The following is an 18,526-nucleotide window of genomic DNA, read 5'->3' on the forward strand; positions in this document are numbered from 1 at the left end:
GATACCCAATGTTAATATCAGGAGTCTTCCTTGATCTTTCTTCACCATAGTCATTGAGGCCAGAGATTGCTGATTGGGTTAATCTATTTTGTCAGCTTGCTGCAGGGACCCCTATGCCTTGCTCCATATACTGGCTTATAGATTCGCTGCAACAGCCACCTGGCACTCACATAGATGTTAGCAATCTGAACTCTGGTTCTCATGGTAGCATGGAAACACATGTTCATTGGACCAGTTCTCAGACTTATTTTTGATAACTTCTAAAAGATTTTATTTGTGCCTGTGTTCATGATTCAATTTCTTGATAATTTTGATTTTTCCCTAGTCTTATCAGACTAGGTGTTTATTATTTTCAATCTTACAATGTAAAGAGATAATACTTAATAAATATAGCACCATTTTTATTGAATCTGAGCTATTACCTCCTGTCCATTGAATGAATTTTTTTCAGACATTTGTCCATTTTTTTAAGTATTAGTATATATCAAAAATAGGGCCTAAATGTCCTCAATGACATGAGACATTTAAATGGCAGCATATAGCAAATTCTGAATTTAGTGAACTTCCAGGTAAGTACCATGCCAGTATATCAGTGGTGGAGGAAACTTGCGTGCAGCCTATGCAACTCTTGGTCTGACCTGTTGTTGAGCTGTTGTACCTAGTACCAGTCTGTGTTAAGAACAGGAAAATCTTAATTAGTTTGGAACAAAACTCATGCAGATGACACTGCCAGTATTTTGTTCCAGAATCTTTAATGGAACACTCCAAGTCCAAGTACAGATAGGTCTCTCAGAAGACACTGGCTCTGATGACCTTAGAATGTCTATTATGTTAGGATCAACGTTTACAGGCATTAACTAAACAACGATGGATGCTGGGGTTGTGTTCAATTGTAGCTCAGGGTCATGTTACCTACTTTCTAGGGGCTATCCTTCGCCAACATTGGGTGGTCTTGATTTGTTTTTTGCTGTATACTGTAACTCTAGACAGTTCTAGGCTTTCTCTGCTGCTCCATGCTGAGATCTAGACTACCTGACAGTCTTCCCCAAGTCTTAAGGGCATAGTTCTCCAAAGTAGGGGAAGCAGTGGTCTCCTGGTCCCCAGATTGCCAGCCTCAGTATACGCCACTCTTGTGAGGAATATCTCCCTCTTCATGTACTCTCACTTCCCTGACAGCCTACCCAACAGTACTGGACAGCTGGTCCATAGCACATGACAACTGAGTGTTTCCTCTGCCCACAGGAGGCCTGGCCACTTCAAGTACTATCTCCAGAGAAGCAGAAGGAGAATGCTGACTGGTATCTTAGCCTTGACACAGCAGGGAAGGGTCAAGACTATGAATGAGGCCCTTCATGGCTAGCTACAGGGACCCCATTTTTTCCTACAGAAGCCATGCACTTGCTTTCAGAAGTGACAATCAACTGTGAACTTTCATGGTTTATTTATAGCTCTGCCTTAGAGAGATAAAGAAAAGAAGTGATTAAAATGCTATTTTACAAAATATTTTGTTTTTAAAAAGCGTTCATTGTGTGGGCAAAAGGGGAAAAGAAAAGTCACTCTATTCATTGTGCTGTCTAGACTCTCAAACAAAGAGGATAGCGTGCTGCAAATTGAGATTGTCCGGCCCCTCCATGCTGACAGAAAGTATGAATTTAGACCTCAACTTCAAATAAGTCCCTTTGAACAGAAATATATGGGGAGACTATATTTAGCATGTGTCAGCATTTCCATAATGAATTCATATTGTTGTACTATAGTGATTCCCAGATTTACCACAGGCAGAAGATTCATGCAGTTTCACTTTTGTGGTAATTATCTGGAGAGATTGGGATTCTGAGTGGTGCTGTTTATGATGACAGCATTGCTGCTCTGCACGTTCTCTGTGCCATGTCTGGTACCCATAATGCCTCCGGCCTTCCAAGGGATGAAGGTGAGCCCGAGCCCTTTTGACTGGTTAAGCAATGTAATGCAGAGTATGTGTGATTTGTCTTCAACAGTAAAACCAATATAGACCACTGTGGAAAGTAATTCTGAGTGGAGGAAAAAATAACTGCCCACCTCCTGAGCTTGCTAATAACTCAATATAGTCTCACCTGACCTTTATAAAGTTTGCATTTGTAATTTTATTTAGCAAGTTATGTGAAGCACAAACTTGTATAGAAAATTGTACACAATCCTTGCTTTCTTCTTTCTGTTCTTCCTTCCTTCCCTCCCTCCCTCCCTCCATTCCTTCCTTCCTTCCTTCCCTTTTTTCTTGGAGACAGTTTTCTCCATGTTGGGTTAGCCTCATTCTCTGGGGCATGAGCACTCTGCTTTCCGTACCCCCCGGCTAGCTGGGAATACAGTTGCATACCAGCTACAAAGTTCTTGAAACAGAATGAAAACCTTTTGTTTCCACCGTAGCGCCCTGCTCCGTTGTGAGGGAGAGCTGATTTGCCTGCCCTGGTTAAATATTATGATTACCTAAGCACAATGTACCATGGTGAAACAAGGTTTATGAATCTCAGGTTAGGGTACCCAGGCAAATTTCAAGAACCCAAATATCATGGACTATGTAATAGCAAATGTGAGCCCTCTCCTAGTGTCTGCAGCTGGGCTGTGGCACCCATGACCGGGATTTCTTCTTTCGCAATCTTTACCATTATCTCTCCTACCCCTATGATGGTTGGAGGGCACAAAGTAGTGTCATACACAAGAGTCAGGCTCTTAGATGTGAGTGGCTTGTTCTTGGTCTCATAAGGCTCTGCTATAGATGTTTCTGGAGACCTGTCTCTGAAAACATTTCACCTACAGTATGAGGTGTTAATGCCCCTGTGTTAGCAGAATGCTGGTTCTTCATTCCATAGAAATCTGGCCACACTGGACAGGAACTAAACCAATGCATGGCAGCCAGTGCCTGCTAAAGTCTGTAAGGAATGGCCCTGCCTTTCAGGACCTGAAAGCAAGACTCCTCCTCTCTTCTCTACAGCGTCTGATAACAGCTGTTTTGTCCCTTCCCAGCATGTGCCACTTGAAGTCCACTATATGCTATAGCCTTAGTGTCAGACACCTAGGGAATTCCTGTTGACTTGATGTGTGAGGGTGCGGCCTCCCTCAGAGCTCACCCAGGAAGGAGTCCTGATCACAGTAAACCAGCCTTCTCTGAGAAGCTTGTCTCTGACTTGCCATTCCAGTGAAAGGCATAGAGATGATTCATGGGTCTTAGCTACCATTCCACAAACTCTCCAAGGTGGGCTATTTCCAGCTCACTCTGGTATCATATCTGTCATCTCAGATCTTAGCAGAAACTTCTATTTTAACGTCTTGTCACACATATTATCCTTAAGTTCATTCAGTCTGCCGACATTCCTGCATGCATAGGATATGCCAGATGCTGAGTTTGGCAGTGAAAATAATTTTAACGATTCCTTCCTGAAGGAGCTCACAGTCTAGTTGGGAGGCTGATATGTTAGCACAAAAGCATGACACCATGTCATAAATGCTGGGTAGGCGGAAGCATGAGTTGCTGTGTGAGCAAATAACTCAGTCCAGGAGGGCATGTAGGCAGTAGGGACGAGTCAGCAAAATTCTCAGTAGGCTGGGTACCTGACCTAAGTTTTAAGTTTTAAGTTGCCGGCCCTTTCTCAGAAACAAAATCAGCCCATTTTAAATCCTCAAGATCTCCATTGTGTTACTGGTTTCTCAGTAACTTATTTTGAAAACAAGCAGCGGTAGTGTGAAGAACAGAGAATTCCCTGGTGTCTGCCATTTGTGGAACATCTGTTACTGTGGGGGGAAAAACGATGTAAATACCTTCAGTAAGCTTCCTGGATCCCACCCATGAAGGCAATCCTGGAATGTTGTCTCAGGTTCTGAAGAAGCAAGGCCAGCACAACACAGGCAGAAGGGGCATGCCCTGGGAACATTTCCCAGCTTGGAGGAAGTAACAGCAGCAGGGTCTTCTCGGGAGCCTCACAGAAAGAAGGGCAAACCAAAACTAATAGGGTAAAGTGGCGGCAGTAAAAGTGGGGGTACCTTCAGTGGCCCATGCCAAGGTGTGCCACTAAGAAAGTATGCCATGCAGTGGATCTAGTGTAAGAGGTTTATTGGAAGACAGCGGAAAGCAGGAGGTTGTCTTGCAGTGGGGACATGAGGAAGAGAGATTGGCAGATAGAAAGGCAGTGAGAGCAAGAGTGAATGGAGAGAGACAAAAGAAAGGAAAAAATGAGAGAGAGAGAGAGAGAGAGAGGGAGGGAGGGAGGGAGGGAGGGAGGGAGGGAGAGAGAGAGAGAGAGAGAGAGAGAGAGAGAGAGAGAGAGAGAGAGCGCCAGAGAAGGAAAGAGAGAGGGAGAGGAAGAGGGGGAGGAGGGAGGGGAGCTTTCATCCATACTTGGTGCACTTGGTGGCAGCCAGTGACATAAGCTGCCACTAGGTCCCTGAAAGCATGTGGGTAGAATGCCTGATTGCTAACAAAAGCCAGAATGAATAGCAAAGTGAATGGTAGGAACAGTAAACCATCCCAGGTAGCAAAACTGAGTCAATGAAGAGAAATCAGAGAATCACAGGGCTCTTAAACCATCTCAGAGCAGGGCAGCATCTCAGTAAAATGCATTTGCTTGTGTCCGCTTCACAGAATGACTGCAAACAACTGCCCTTTGGGTTATTTCTTATTTCTCTGCTTCCCTGGCCAGTAATTGTTCATCCATTTTAAGATCCTCCCCTTCGTTAAAGATGGCGTTTCTTTCTTCAGCCAGTGTGCTCTTTACCACAGCACCTCTTACCTCATCAGGATGCCTGCCATAAGATCAGAGCATGAGTTCAGAGCACCCATGCTGTCTTTGGGGAAGAATCATAAGAACAACTTTGCTGAAGTGGGAATCACGAGTTAGCAGAAAGAGAAAGCTATCTGCTGTCTTAACCTTCGAATGGCCATTGAAAATAATAGAATAGAACTTATCATACTGTCTTTTGATCTTGACAGTTATCTTTTCCATTCTGTAGCAAACTTCTTAAGAAATATACATGTCATCTATTTCTCGGCTCTCCTCATATATTGAGTGTCCTCCTTGGCACATAAAAGTGGTCCGACGTGGTTTATGGATATTTTAGGTGTGAGGATCTAGCAGGTCACAGGCAAGTCCCCTGTTCTGCAATGGCTTACCTTTGGGTTAGAGCACACTAGACAGTAACTAACAGTATGTAACTGATTAATCAGTGAGTTGGCAGAGATGGACAGGGGACACTTGGATATACTTTCTAGTTACACAGAGGCTCTCATATACTGCACAACAGGAAGACTTTGCATTCAACCACCCCTCCTTACTAGTGAATGGGTTTCACCAGGACAGAGTGTATCTCGCATTATGTTCTCTCCTAGAAACTTAATATACAGTGAGTAGTTAAGAAACATGCAACATACGTTTTATCTATGTAGAATAGCTACAGATTTATTAAGTGTTCAATATCTGTTCTTAGGCAGAGCCTTTTCCATGGAGGGTCATTTGCTTGTTCTTCATTGTGTTTTTGCTGTTCCATAGTTAAGTCTGTTGGACACCAAGATTGGAGTGGCTCTGTGCTCTCAAACTCTTTCATGGATTAAAAACCTTGTAAAACTGGCTAAGGAAACCTTGCCCTACTTTTCTGTGCAGTCACAAAGAGCTTTGCTCTCTGGGTCACATGCCCTAGAGACCTCAATGCACTGTCATTTAATAAATAAATATTAAACCCAGGATGTGTGGTACCAGATGTAACCCTAACTGTTCATTGCATTTTGTTCTTATTGGCAAAGAAAAGCAAGTTGCTGGGAGAAAGCGTGGTTTGACTGAGTATCTTAAGGGAAGTGGATTCTGATTACAATGTTCCTGCCTGACACAAACCTGACTTGAGGATTTTTGGTTTGGTTTGGTCTGGTTTGGCTTTTTTTGGTTTTTTTTGTTTGGTTTGTTTTTTGAGATTATAATAGATTATTACAGCAATTCTCCCTCCCCTTTCCTCCCTCAAAGCCTTCCCCTTTACCCCTTTGCATTCTCCTTCAATTTCATGGCTACTTTTTTCATTAGTTGTTACTGCATCCGTAAGTATAACCTGTCCATATAAGGTTTGCATGTTTGTTTACACAGCTGACAGATTGACACTGGACATCGAATCATGCTCTTTCCTGGGAAAGACCGTATCTGACCCTTCCAGCTTTTTTCAGTTCCCTGTAGATTTTTGTATGGGGTTGAGACCTCATTGGCTTTTCTCTGTCCAGTTTAGCATGTTCGTTGGTGAGATCCATGTTCTGTTGACATTTGGGCAGTCACATTGGTGAGCTGTAGCTTCCGATGTTCCTTGGAGACAGTCTCATAAGAAACTACCTGACCCTCTGGTTCTTATAATCTCCCCATCCTACATTTTTCACAAAGTTCCTTCGGTGGAGGGCTGTTTTACAGATGTGTCCACTGGGACTAGACTCTACCTTCCTGCAATCTGATAGGTTATAGTTTTCTCTATTGGCCTCTTTCTGTGAAAAAGGCATTCCTTGATGAGGGGTGAAGACTACACCTACCTGTGGGTGTAAGGACACAAGCTTTTACACTGCTGATAGGGCTTCTGTTGCTCTGGTAAATCAATGGTTGTAGATTCCTCCAATAACCATGGCCTCACTAGCACTGAGTAGTTAGTTAACCAGGTGTCCAGTTCCAAGCATGATTTCCCTTATTGAGAAGGCCTTAAGTCCAATTAGGGAGCTATTGGTTACCACCGAAATGTGTGGCTTTACCCCACCCTCAGGGTTATCCTGCCGAGCTGGTTGATGATGTGGTTCATAAACATCGTGGCTGAGTAGGAATGTTGGTTACTTCTCCTTTAGAAGGTTACATGGTGGCATCTGGTTGGTTCCAGATCACAGGTCTCTGGGCCCTGTACTGAACATGCATGGTGTTTTCTGCACTGGGAACTTATGTCCCACCCTGAGAGGTGACCAAAGACAGTAGCAATCAGCTGTATGTTTGGAGAGTTATTTGGACAGAATCTGACCAACAACTTGAATGAGGGCTTCTTGTGTCTGGAGTTGGGGTTTTGTTAGGTGGTCTTTGGCTCTTGGAGGGAGCACCAGTAGTTCAGATGACAAAAGTTCATTAAAACTATGTATGTATATTTATACGCGTGTCACGGGGTTCTGTTTTTAGGGAAATAGTTAACAGTATGATTCCTTGTGACTTTTCAGACACCTTTATTGTTCTTTTACTCACTTCCCCTTTGCTATGCATTTACCTCCTCTCTCTCCCCTCCCCACTGAGCACCTCCTCTTACCATTCCCTGTACCCTTGTCCTTCCTCTGCATTTCCTTCCCTCTTTCTACAGAACTCTTTCCTGTCTCTCCGGTCAGTCTGCTTGGATCCTGCTGTTCCTTCTATTGCTCCCCAACTCCCATATCACGGCAACAGTCTGGTTTTCCTCTCCTGGTTTCTGTAACTTGTTTACCTTCTGAATTAGGATTTTAATGGCATATAAGCTGGTTAGTTCAAGCCACAGCATAGAAGGGATTTTTATAGTATAACCTCATTTTCAGTCTTTGTTTTGATATAAAATTTTAAATTATTATGATTATGACTATGATTATGATTATTATTTTGCTTATTCATTTTGCATCCCATTTACTGCCCTCCTCGTGGCCACCTCCTCCCACAATCCTTCACCAATCCCTCTTCCTTTTTTCTTCTGAGCAGGAGGAGCCCCTCTTTGTTATTCCCCAACCCTGGCACATCAAGTCTCTGTGAGGCTAGGTGCATCCTCTCCCACTGAGGCCAGACAAGGCAGCCCAGCTAGAACATATCCCATGTACAGGCAACAGCTTTTGCAATCAGAACCCACATGATGACCAAGCTGCACAGCTGCTACATAGGTGCTTGAGGGCCTAGGTTTAGCTTGTGAATGTTCTTTGGCTGATGGCCCAGTCCCTGACAGCCCTAAGGGGTCCAGGTTATCTGACTCTGTTGGTCTTCCTGTGGAGTTCCTACCCCCTTAGGAACCAAAATCCTTCCTCCTATTCTTCCATAAGCGTCCCTAAGCTCAATCCACTGTTTGACTGTGAGTGCCTGTATCGTCTGAATCAGCTGCTGGGTGGAACCTGTCAGAGGACAGCCATGCCATAATCCTGTGTGCAAGCATAATAGAGTATCATTAATAGTGCCAGGGATTGGCTCTTCACTGGTCTGAAGTTTGGAGCTAGAGGCTTCCGATGAGAGAGAACATGGGATATTTGTCTTTCTGGGTCTTGGTTACCACTCAATGTGACCTTTCCTGGTTCCATTCATTTCCTGTAAGTCCCATGATCTCCTTCTTAATTACCCAGCATTCTTTGTTTTCATTTACCAGGAGGCAATGGCAAGAATGAGCAAAGTGGGGAAGGTTGTGTTCCCAGAGCGTGCTGATAAAAAGTAAGTCTGTATGAAGCATCCAGAGAATGAGAGCATGGAAGCGGGGACAGCTGTTGCTCCAAGATGGACCTTGGATCAAACCCTGTGCTTCTGCCATTTAGACCAGTGGTTCCCAACCTTCCTAATGCTGTGGCCAGTTCCTCATGTTGCACTGACCCCCAAACACAACGTTATTTCATTGCTACTTCATAACTGCAATTTTGCTACTGTAATGAATTGTAATATAAATATTTGGGGAGAAGTTTTGCCAAAGGGGTTGCAACCCACAGGTTGAAAACCACTGACTTAGAGGTTGAAAGAAATTCCTCCAAATAAGAGAACTTTGATTTATAAAGATCCAAAGCTAGACTGGCCAGAGCTGGGGTCACATGCAAACTTCCAAATTCTCAGACCAGTGTTTTCACCCTGAATCATAGGAAGAAAGCTATTTTCTCTGTGCTAAAGTATAGAGATCTTTTATGTTCACATCAAAGGACCAGCTGGCATTCTCCTACCCTTTGTATATTTCTTGGCACTAAAGGCTAGAAAATCCCCTGTGCTTAAATGCCAAGTCAACAAAAATATCTATCTACCTGCCTGCCTGCCTGCCTGCCTGCCTGCCTGCCTGCCTGCCTGTCTGTCTGTCTAGTTCTTGCTGTGTTTAAAGAATTAACTGAGCTCTGGAAAGGACACAGAGACAATGAGACACTACCTGATTTATGTACAGAGATGATTATTAAATAACATGAATAAATTCTTCCATAGAAATACCAGCAGGTAGCAACATAACCCAAAAGAAGAAACAACTGGGACCCATAGGGGAAAAGGAAAGCTTTGGGGAGGCACCCTGCCTCAGCTGACTTTAAATGTTTAAGACATTTCCAAACAGGCTAAGGGAGAGAACAACATTCTTGGTAGAGGAAAAAATATATGCAAAGGATTAGCCTTTATACTGAGATCACTACAATCCGGACACAAGGTGATGAGGAAGTGAGGCAAGCGGAATTCAGATCATAAAGCCACTGCAGCCATGTCAAAGACCCCTGGGATCAGAACTGAGTTTTAAGCAGTGATGAGACCTGATCAAATGGACAGTTTGGAAAATTCAGTCATACAGGATCGATTCTTGAGAGCTAAGGCTAGAACTCAGGAGGCTCCATCGCAGGCTTGTGGAGCAGCTCACGTGAGCAGTCAGGATCGTTATGTAATCACTCATACGTCTGAAGATGAAGGAGCCAGTCCCGGAGGAAAGCACTTGGGGTTAAGACCTGAAGAGAAGCCTTACCACGTCACTGACCGTATTTGTCCCAAAGGTCCGTATTTGAGAATTTGAAATGCCCACTAAAAGAACAGTCTAGACTCATTTTATTCTTTGTCTCCAAATGCAGTCAGACTGTTAAAGCCTCTGCATGTGAATCACTCTCTGACTACCTAACTCATAGGAGCAGGCCCAGTATGAGAAACAACCCAGGAACACAGACTCCCCTCCCAGTGAGTGGAGAAGCTGGGGAGTGTCCGCTAGAGGGCGTCTGGACTATCTCGTTTGTTTGAAAGGGGAAGCAGCTTATCCTCTATCTCTTTCGTGACCCTCTCAAGACTTTTCAGGGAAGTTCTTTCTCGGTAAAATCCGTGCGCTTCCATTGAAAAGACTCTGATGTTTTGACGGCTGCTGGCAGGGTTTCCGTGAAGCGGATGCACAGTGCTTTGCCGCCATCTGCAGGCAGCACGAAGATTACAATCAGAAAGCCAGGGTCCATTTCCTCTTCCTGTCTCTTGGCTTTAAATCTCATTAACTTTATGTTTCCTTGGTCCTGAGCCACAGAAAACCAATTGTTCAAGAGGAAGGGAATTTAGAAGATAACTCAGCTGGCAGGCTGCATGTGAACTTAGTGTCTAATTAAATAACTGTAGTTCAATAAGCAAATTTTTACGGTGATTCAACTTATTCAACCTTAAAAGGGTGAATCATGGGTTCCTGTTGAGTGAAAAAAAGACATTTGCAAGAAGACCAATGGGAATACAATGAAGGGAATTTCAGTAGAGTCGTTGCCCTTACAAACCTTACTGTGTGAGGGGGCAGCTGACCAAAGCTCCCTTTTAAGAGTTTGAGATAACAACGTTAGGAATCCATCTCATCCCTCAGAAGAATTGCTCTGCCTTGTATTGTCATAGAATATCATTAGGAGTGGAAAATTGTTTCTAAAAATCATCCCGTGATTGACAGTTGAATGCTCTAGAGTGGGGTTTAGCAGTATCTCATAACCCTAGATTGCGTGCAATACTAGAATACAAATTACTTCAAAGCAATAACTCATTATTTATTATAAATCAACCAGTTATTGTTCTTATACTTGTCATATATTAATCCTTAATCCTCACAAAATTTCTGCAATATATCCTGTAACTATCCCAATGTGCAGGGCAGGAAATTTACAGATGTGTTTTGTAGGAATTTACTACACTGGGATTCAAATCCTGGCCTCAAACCCCCTCCTTAGCTGTGGGTTTGGCCCCATCACAGCTCCTTCATTACTAGAATGCTTAAGGCAGAAATGTGGAGCAAGTACAAACTTCTGTGTGCTCCCAAAATTCTCATAACAGTTCCCCACAATTTCCAATTGTAAACATCATGTATAAGGGTGTTTGTCAGAACCCTCCAGAGTCTACCAAATAATCATGATGTGGATTCATCCACCTCATCGAAGAGCGGAAGGACAGAGTTTTCAGTTATGATACTCCATTCTGTGGCTATCCTTTTTGGAATGGTGATGTCTAAGCAGCCCGGGTCTGATTCACAGCCAACAGGTCTCTCCTGAAGAGTCGGATGGAGAGGGCAGGTTAGCAAGGTCACTGCCAGACAGTGAGGGTAGAGCCAGGTGCAGGGAGATGTTGGTCTCATGTCCTCAGAGTTTGCCCTAGATAAACCGTTGGATAAGCCAAACACCTGGATAAGGCAGTCTGCCAAAGACACTGATATGAGGAGATCAAGAAGGGGACTAACATGCTCATTCTTACACCTGGCCAAGCTGCAGTCTTTACCTGTCGCCTGTCACGGCAGAAAGATGCATTTGAGCTTAGAATCAGAAGGGATCTGTGCTAAGCCTGAGCCTTTCAGAAGGAGCAGGGGAGGCTCAGAAGCCATTCCTTTCTAAGCGTGAATCCCACCTCTGCTACTCTTCATGCTATGCCACTTCAGATGTGCTTTTGCTGATAAAATGCCTACATCTCAAACGTGTAGCATGCAGAACTGCATGTCACGGACACACCACAGATATGAGGCATACTAACCCCATGTCCAGGGCACTGCACACTCTTGAAACTTAGGTTTCAGCCAAAACACAACAGATACATTCCCATCCTTATAAATAAGGGGGGGAAGGCACATGACAGCCTTGTTTTGCGAATGTTTAATATGCTCTTTTTTGTACCCCCCAGATATTATGACAAGAAATATCAAGTGTTTCTGAGAATGGTTGAGCACCAGAAGGAGTATTCAGCCATCATGAATGGAAGTTGAACGTGCCAATCCGTTCAGACTCTGTGCCATTCGTTGGGGCCCTCTGCGTGTTCAGCTTATGATCAATGCCCCTTGGGTATACCTTTGGAATTCCTTCTTATCTAATAAAAACTTTGACAAGGCAAACATACCTGGAGTCATTCATGTCTGCGTCTGGATACGGCAGTTATTTACTTGGTGGTTTCTAGGGCGCTTTCCTGGCAGCAGCAGCTCTTATTGGATGCTGGGCTCTCTTGTAAGACTAGACCTTGGAGAGGCCTTCAGTCCTGTGGAGACTTGTTCATTCTTTCCATGTCAGCTGTTAACTCAGGCTTACACTGCTTTGTGTGGAATAACCTGATGCTTATTCTGTGTATTTTATGGTATTAGAGACTTTAGGGTCAGATATTGCATTTAATTGCAGAATCACCACTTTCCATCCATTATTTAAGATAGGGATGGGCAGGAGTCATCCATGGAATCTGAAGGAAAATCTGATATGTAACAGGATGTATACAGGATCTTAAAACTGTTACTTCACAGATGAGTGATTAACTACACAAAAGAATAGAGCACCGTCACATCTCTGTTGACTTCGTGCTTCCAGATGTGGTAGTCTGACAGAGAAACATCACTGTTGCTGGGAATACATAGTCCAAATGTAATGGATGAGACAAACACATTCCAAACATCTCCTGACCTGGACTTGGCCCATACAGCCAGGAGATCAAGTTCTCCTAGCACCTCCCAACCAATCAACTCCTCTGTAGGCCAAGTGACAAGGGCCCTATATGGTGCTACTCATAGCCCAACTGCAGTCAGACTCCAGGAAATTCCACACTGGGTCCATCTGTCTCATCTAAAACCTTTTCATTCTCCTCTTTTTTCTTTCTCCCATCCTTCAGTACTCTTCTAACCCTGCTTTACTGTACTAACCTGCTCCCTCAAGTCTCTGCTTCCTTCAGATTACCTGTTTCTCCACTTCCCCCTATCACCGAACAAGATGAATCCCACTCTCCATTTCCCACTCCTTGACCCACTAAATTAGTACAGCTGGCTAGTCCACCTGGCAACTCCAGGTCAAAACCACAAAAACTCTGCTCAGGTTATCGGCAAGGCGTTCTGTCCCACAGCTGGAGTCAGGGCTCCTACTACAATCCCTATTCAGCCCCACTCAATTTTTACTAAGTATAACAATCCACACTTTGTCTGCTTCGCTTTCAATCAATTTGGCATCTGAATATGGTGGATGTCCCCATTGGGTCTTCAAAGTCCTTTGGGCCACTTGCACCATCCAGTGACAGGTCTTGGGAAAGCCATTCATACCTCCGGACTCCTTCATACCCCTAAAATCCACACTCTCCAAAAATATATCCAAGACCCATGGGAGGACAGATGGGCCACTAGAGTCCAAGGTGTATTTTACAGAGGAAAACGGGCCAGTCCCTTTCACACTTGGACAGCCACAGCTACTATTAACATTCACTGCTAGCAGCTTCCCCTAATCACGTTAGCACTCCACAAGTCCTCGGATGACAAATGCTACACTCCCAATTATAAGGCATAAATAAACCCAAACCTCCCCAGCCGTCTCATGGCCAAACCCTCACTTTGATAGAGGTCACTCAACAAATAATTTTGTCAGTTTCATGTCTCTCGCTGCTTTCCCTGTGCCTGCCTTCAACACCCTCCCCTAGCCACAGTCCTTCTTGCCTGAGATGCCCCAGTTACCAATTCCCTACCTCCGCTTACCCCTTCCCCAGTCATCTGACCTGCTTTTTATGAACCAGAGACAAGTTATCTGGACCTGTCCACACTAATCCTCTGAATCTGTTACTAACCATCCCTTTCAGCATTGAACAAAAGCCTCTCTAACCTTCCCTGTTCCTGAAAAGCCTCAACTTCAAAGCCTACCTGGGTGCCCCAGGGAAGGCTATTTTGGTGTAAAGAAAGTCTTTCAAACTACATTTTCCCCATTGAAACTAGACCCTAATTTTTATGGCAGTAACCCCCAACCGACCTTATGTAGCCAACCTGAATTCTGCTGGCTCCTCTCAACAACTGAGTTCTCTGGGCATAAATCTGGCCACTTCCTCAACTGAGACAGCTATGGCCGACAGTGCTTTGGGACATTCCGCCCTTACAGCACAAGATTTTGAGACCAAATTACAGTTCTCTAGACTTCACAGCCTAATGCCTGGCCTCCCTCCAATGACAGCTCACTTCTCTGGCCCAAGTCTCTCTCTAGAACCACTGGACCTTCGATCTCTTAACAGCAGAGAAAAGAGGAACCTTGTCTGTTCCTCGGAGAGATTGCTGCTACTACATCAACAAATTGGGGGAAGAGGAAATGCTTGTAAGCCGACCTTCCTTGTTTGAGTACCTTCTAAAAGGAATTTCCCTCTTTGCTTCCAGCTCCACTAGCTGATTCAAGACCTCTTCAATGAATTGTATCTGGCCTTTGGGGGGGGGGCTTATTATCACTGTTGCTCTATTGTGCTTTGCCTCTCTATTCCTTAACTGACTTTCCTCTTTCCTAACAAATTTGACAAATAAATGATCAAACTTGCAATCAGTTCCTCTTCAGTCATTACCAATCTCTTACCACTAAAGATGACATCATTTCCCCATCTGGCTCCTGGACATCCTCATCTGGGCATGAGGACCATTCCTTAATGGCCTCTGGGAGGACTCCTGGCATCTACAGATGCCTGTCCACGAGCCAGACAAATCCATCACCAATCTATGCTTCCAGGACCTTTCCAGCGCCTCAACCCAGAGCTTACTGAATTTGTGCCTCCCTTCTGAGCCTCTTACTTTTCCTCCTTTCCCCCCTGCCAGACCCACTTTCAATTCCATTAGAGTAATGGCTCCCTTTTGCTTGATCTTCACCCCTAATCAGCAGAAAGCAATCAGAGAGAATGACCTGGACTTACCCAGTACATAACAACCCAATAATAAAACGAAAGGGTGGGAATGAATGGCTCTAGCAGGCCGGAGCTTAGCACACACAGGCCCAAGCACGGCAAACATGGCACTGACAGGGTCTTCCTTTGCCCCTGCTCCCCCTTGTTGAACTGTCAGATCCTATTCCTGAAGCTTGCCACTGAAGTCTCGTCCCTCATTTGGTCACCGATTCATTCCTCGGACTGATTGCCCAGGTCCAACAATCAAAAAAAAAAAAAATAATCAAGGTCCAGGAATCAAAAGTCATTATTTTGATTAACTTGACTAAAGTGTCTAGTCAGAACTTACCAACATGGCCTACCTCGTTCTAACACAGACTTCCCCCTTTTCTCCCTTTTAAAATTAACACTTGCAAAATTATTTGCTGCTGTTTCTGACCTATTCAGACTCAGACAATTGTCTCTCTGCCTTGCTTAATAAAGGATCTCTTTGCATGTGATCTGTGCCTGGGAACTGGTATTTGAGTATGGTCTGTGCCTAATCTCGGGTCTGGGAGGACACCCTGCAGTATGTGGGTCCCTCCAGTCAGAATGTTTCTCACACCAATAGAAAACAAACTAGAACAAATACTGATACCAGGAATGGGTGGGGTATAAGGAACGATTGTGCAAGCATTTGGAACTTTGGGCTAGAAAAGCTACTGAGCATTCAGAATTTAACACCGTGTTCTGTGGGGGTTTGGAAGATAAAAACACTGAGAACAATGCAGGCAATGGAAGCCTGGATAGTGAAGTTTCAAAGAAAAGCCAAGACTATCAGGGTCATTTGTAAGCTTTCTTTTGAATTAAGGATCTGAGGTTCTGAGCACCTGGGGATGCTAAAGCAGCAGCTGTGGTCAACGATAGACCAGACGACATGACAGGACATTGGCTTTACTGGGACATTAGGTGCCAGTGAGCTGGAGCTGAGAAACTGCCTTTAAGTAAGGAGAGAGCAGCATCACTAAACTGAAACCTTCTGGAACTATTTCCTCAGAGTCAGTACACCAGGGTTGTGGTCCAGAGGAGGCAAAGGCTCTCTGTGCTGGCAGCCAGACTTTGCAATAAGTAAGAGTCTCCCATGTGGTAGTGGCTTTGAAGTCTTGAAGGGTCATGGGATGAAGCTGAGGTTTGACACTGTAAGAGGCAGGAGAGCCTGGAAAGTATAACCTGGTTGCAGTGAAGACCTTAGGGTCATAGAGGTAGAAGAGGCTTGGTGAAGTGGCGTTTCTCCATGGTCTCTGCTTCAGTTCCTACTTTAAGTTCCGGCTATGTCTTCCCTTCATGATATGTTGTGGTCAGAATGTGTTGGCCAAACCAAAACGAAACAAAACCCCTTTCTCTCCAAGTTGCTTGTGGTCATCATGTTTTCCTCACAGCAAAAGAAAGCAAACTAAGACAGGGGTTTGAGGGTGGAATGAGATAAGTGCACAGCACGGAGCTTGATTCCCTGGGCTCTGTCTCTCTTCTTGAAGGACTTAGACATAAGACTGGCAGTATTATATTCCTAGGCTGAGAAGGCCAGCCCTGATGTAGTAGTCCTTGGTATCCAAGGTGCGACCCAAGATGAAGGTGGATGTGATTGCAGTCACAGCCACACAGGAAGTCCCAGTCAAAACTTGGAATAAGGGATTGGTAGACATCCCAGACGAGGAATAGGGTAGAGCACACGATGTCAGGACCCACATTAAACATGCTCTAGCTGGTAAAGCTGATGAGTTCTGACTAAGGCACTGGGGCATGTCTAAGCCAGCCCCACAAAGCACTGTGGACTGCAATGGCTGTCTGTGGTTAGGAGAGGCAGAAACACAAGAATGTGGTCTTTCCTGTTTATTCTCCTCAGTCCTTACTACCACATCTTGAGGTTCAAAGCATTAACCTCACAGTCTAGCTGAGAAGATGATGGTCAGAAAACAAAAAAAACAAACAAAACTACCAAACAACCAATCAATCAAACCACCACCACCAATAACAACAACAATAACAACAAAATATAACACAACAACAAAATATAACCCAACAGCTGCTGCAGTCCCTTAGGTAGTGTGGGGATAGCATCCAACCTCATGTCTGTCCAGTTGCAAAACCTTGGAGGGAACCCCAATTGTACCATCAGAGAAACAATCCTTCCTCACAACTTGCCTGTGGCTATAGTGTTTTTGTTGTGATGAACACCCTAAATGTTCAGAACTGACCTTGGGTACCCACTGCTTTGTAGGAAAAGAAAAATACAGCTGAGACAAGGAATACAACAGGCCCAGGATTTCTTCCGCATCTTAGAATCAAGGAGGAACTTAGTAGAAAATGGTGGGCCCTCAGCCGTGGAGGGGGGGTATCCTCCTGTCCCGGGATCTTTCTACTACATACCTGGTCTCTAGGTGGGCAAGGATTCAGCAAGTTGCTTGTTGCACTGTGTTTAAAACCCCGTAGATAACACCTTGCAAGGTATAATCATTCTCTTAACAGTATTTCTACATGATTCTTTTGTATCTCTTGACTAAGTCAATCCCAAAGGAAATCATTGTGGTTCCTATTGTGAGACACTATCTTGGGGAAAGTATTTTAACCATATATAGATAAACAAAAATGTAACTATTCTTGAGCTAATAGAAGGCTTAATTTACTGAATACATATGTTTAGCTTTTATGAATTAAGAATTACAGTGTAGCCACAGTGGTTCCTGAGAATTTTGTTGCCTACTGAAGGGTTTTGCTTTTTCTTTTCCTAGACAAATCCAGCTTTGCTGAACAAATCATTTTCCGAAGGAATACACTGTATTATGAACAACATAAACATTCAAGAGAAACACAAACAAAAGACAACAACAAAACTAAGGCTGGCGGAGGGTGGGGAAGCAAGTATGAGGATGGTAGAGTAATGTCTTTTGCTGCAGAGTACAGTACTGATCAGCTGGGGTCCACACAAGGCAACTAGAAGGTACACCTACTCTCAGAGAGAGAGAGAGACTGGGCAGTTGGTCTTTACACCAGCTGAATAGAATAGAAGTGTCAAGAGGAGCAGTAAAATTGTGATTAAAATGTCTCTCAGAATTCCCTGCTAGGAAAAGGCTATCAGTGAACTGTGGGGAGGGGGGAGGGGGAGAAGCTGAACATTTAGGCTTGAATAATAAACTGAGATGCTATTTCTCTCTAGACTAGCATCATCATGTCCTTTTGCTTTTTTCTTCCATTCCTTCCATTCCTTGGTTAATGGCCTGTGAGTCCTTAGAGGGAACAGGCTAAAAGTCTGAGTTCCCTGTACCTTAACAGGCCCTGACATTTAATGGATACGCAAAAGATTTATCAACACAAACCAAGACATCCTACTGCAGAACAGAATCCAGCAGAACAAAACATCCCTAGGATCTCATGTTTAGGTTAAACTAAATATGCATTAATATAAGTTACTTTAAGCAAATGTCAAAAAATTTTAGTGTCTTGGTCTCTGAGTGTTATAAAACCTTTAAATCTCATGTTTCATGACTTTCTTTTAGGTTTTTAAAATGTATTTATTATAAACATATATACATCAATGCATATGTGCGCCAGCACACACGCACACCCCTAATGACTATAATACTTCTTTTTGCTTTCTGGCTTGAACACAGAAAGCATCTGGCAGTGCCTGGGGATACTGCAGACTATCCGCTGAACAATATCGAATGGGGCACCCTTGTACCCTGGTCCAGAAATGCAGAGGCCTGTAG

The 18,526-nt window shown here is 44.0% G+C and overlaps 1 protein-coding gene and 1 long non-coding RNA gene across 12 annotated transcripts in view; one reads left to right on the plus strand and one right to left on the minus strand.

The window, feature by feature from the left end:
- Positions 1 to 12,021, plus strand: part of Fggy (FGGY carbohydrate kinase domain containing) — a 387,141-nt gene extending 375,120 nt beyond the window's left edge. For all 10 annotated transcript variants that reach the window (XM_017593260.3, XM_017593261.3, NM_001013932.2 and 7 more), the window contains 2 exons: positions 8,338 to 8,399; positions 11,814 to 12,021. In XM_017593260.3, the coding sequence (XP_017448749.1) occupies positions 8,338 to 8,399; positions 11,814 to 11,895 (144 nt within the window). In that variant the 3' untranslated portion in view covers positions 11,896 to 12,021. The remainder of the gene's footprint in view (positions 1 to 8,337; positions 8,400 to 11,813) is intronic.
- Positions 12,022 to 12,088: 67 nt separating this feature from the next.
- Positions 12,089 to 18,526, minus strand: part of LOC120102925 (uncharacterized) — a 38,440-nt gene continuing 32,002 nt past the window's right edge. For both annotated transcript variants that reach the window (XR_010051930.1, XR_010051929.1), the window contains one exon: positions 12,089 to 18,520. This is a non-coding gene — a long non-coding RNA (uncharacterized LOC120102925). The remainder of the gene's footprint in view (positions 18,521 to 18,526) is intronic.

The sequence above is a fragment of the Rattus norvegicus genome, chromosome 5 (assembly GCF_036323735.1).
Source record: "Rattus norvegicus strain BN/NHsdMcwi chromosome 5, GRCr8, whole genome shotgun sequence".
Lineage (NCBI taxonomy): Eukaryota > Metazoa > Chordata > Mammalia > Rodentia > Muridae > Rattus > Rattus norvegicus.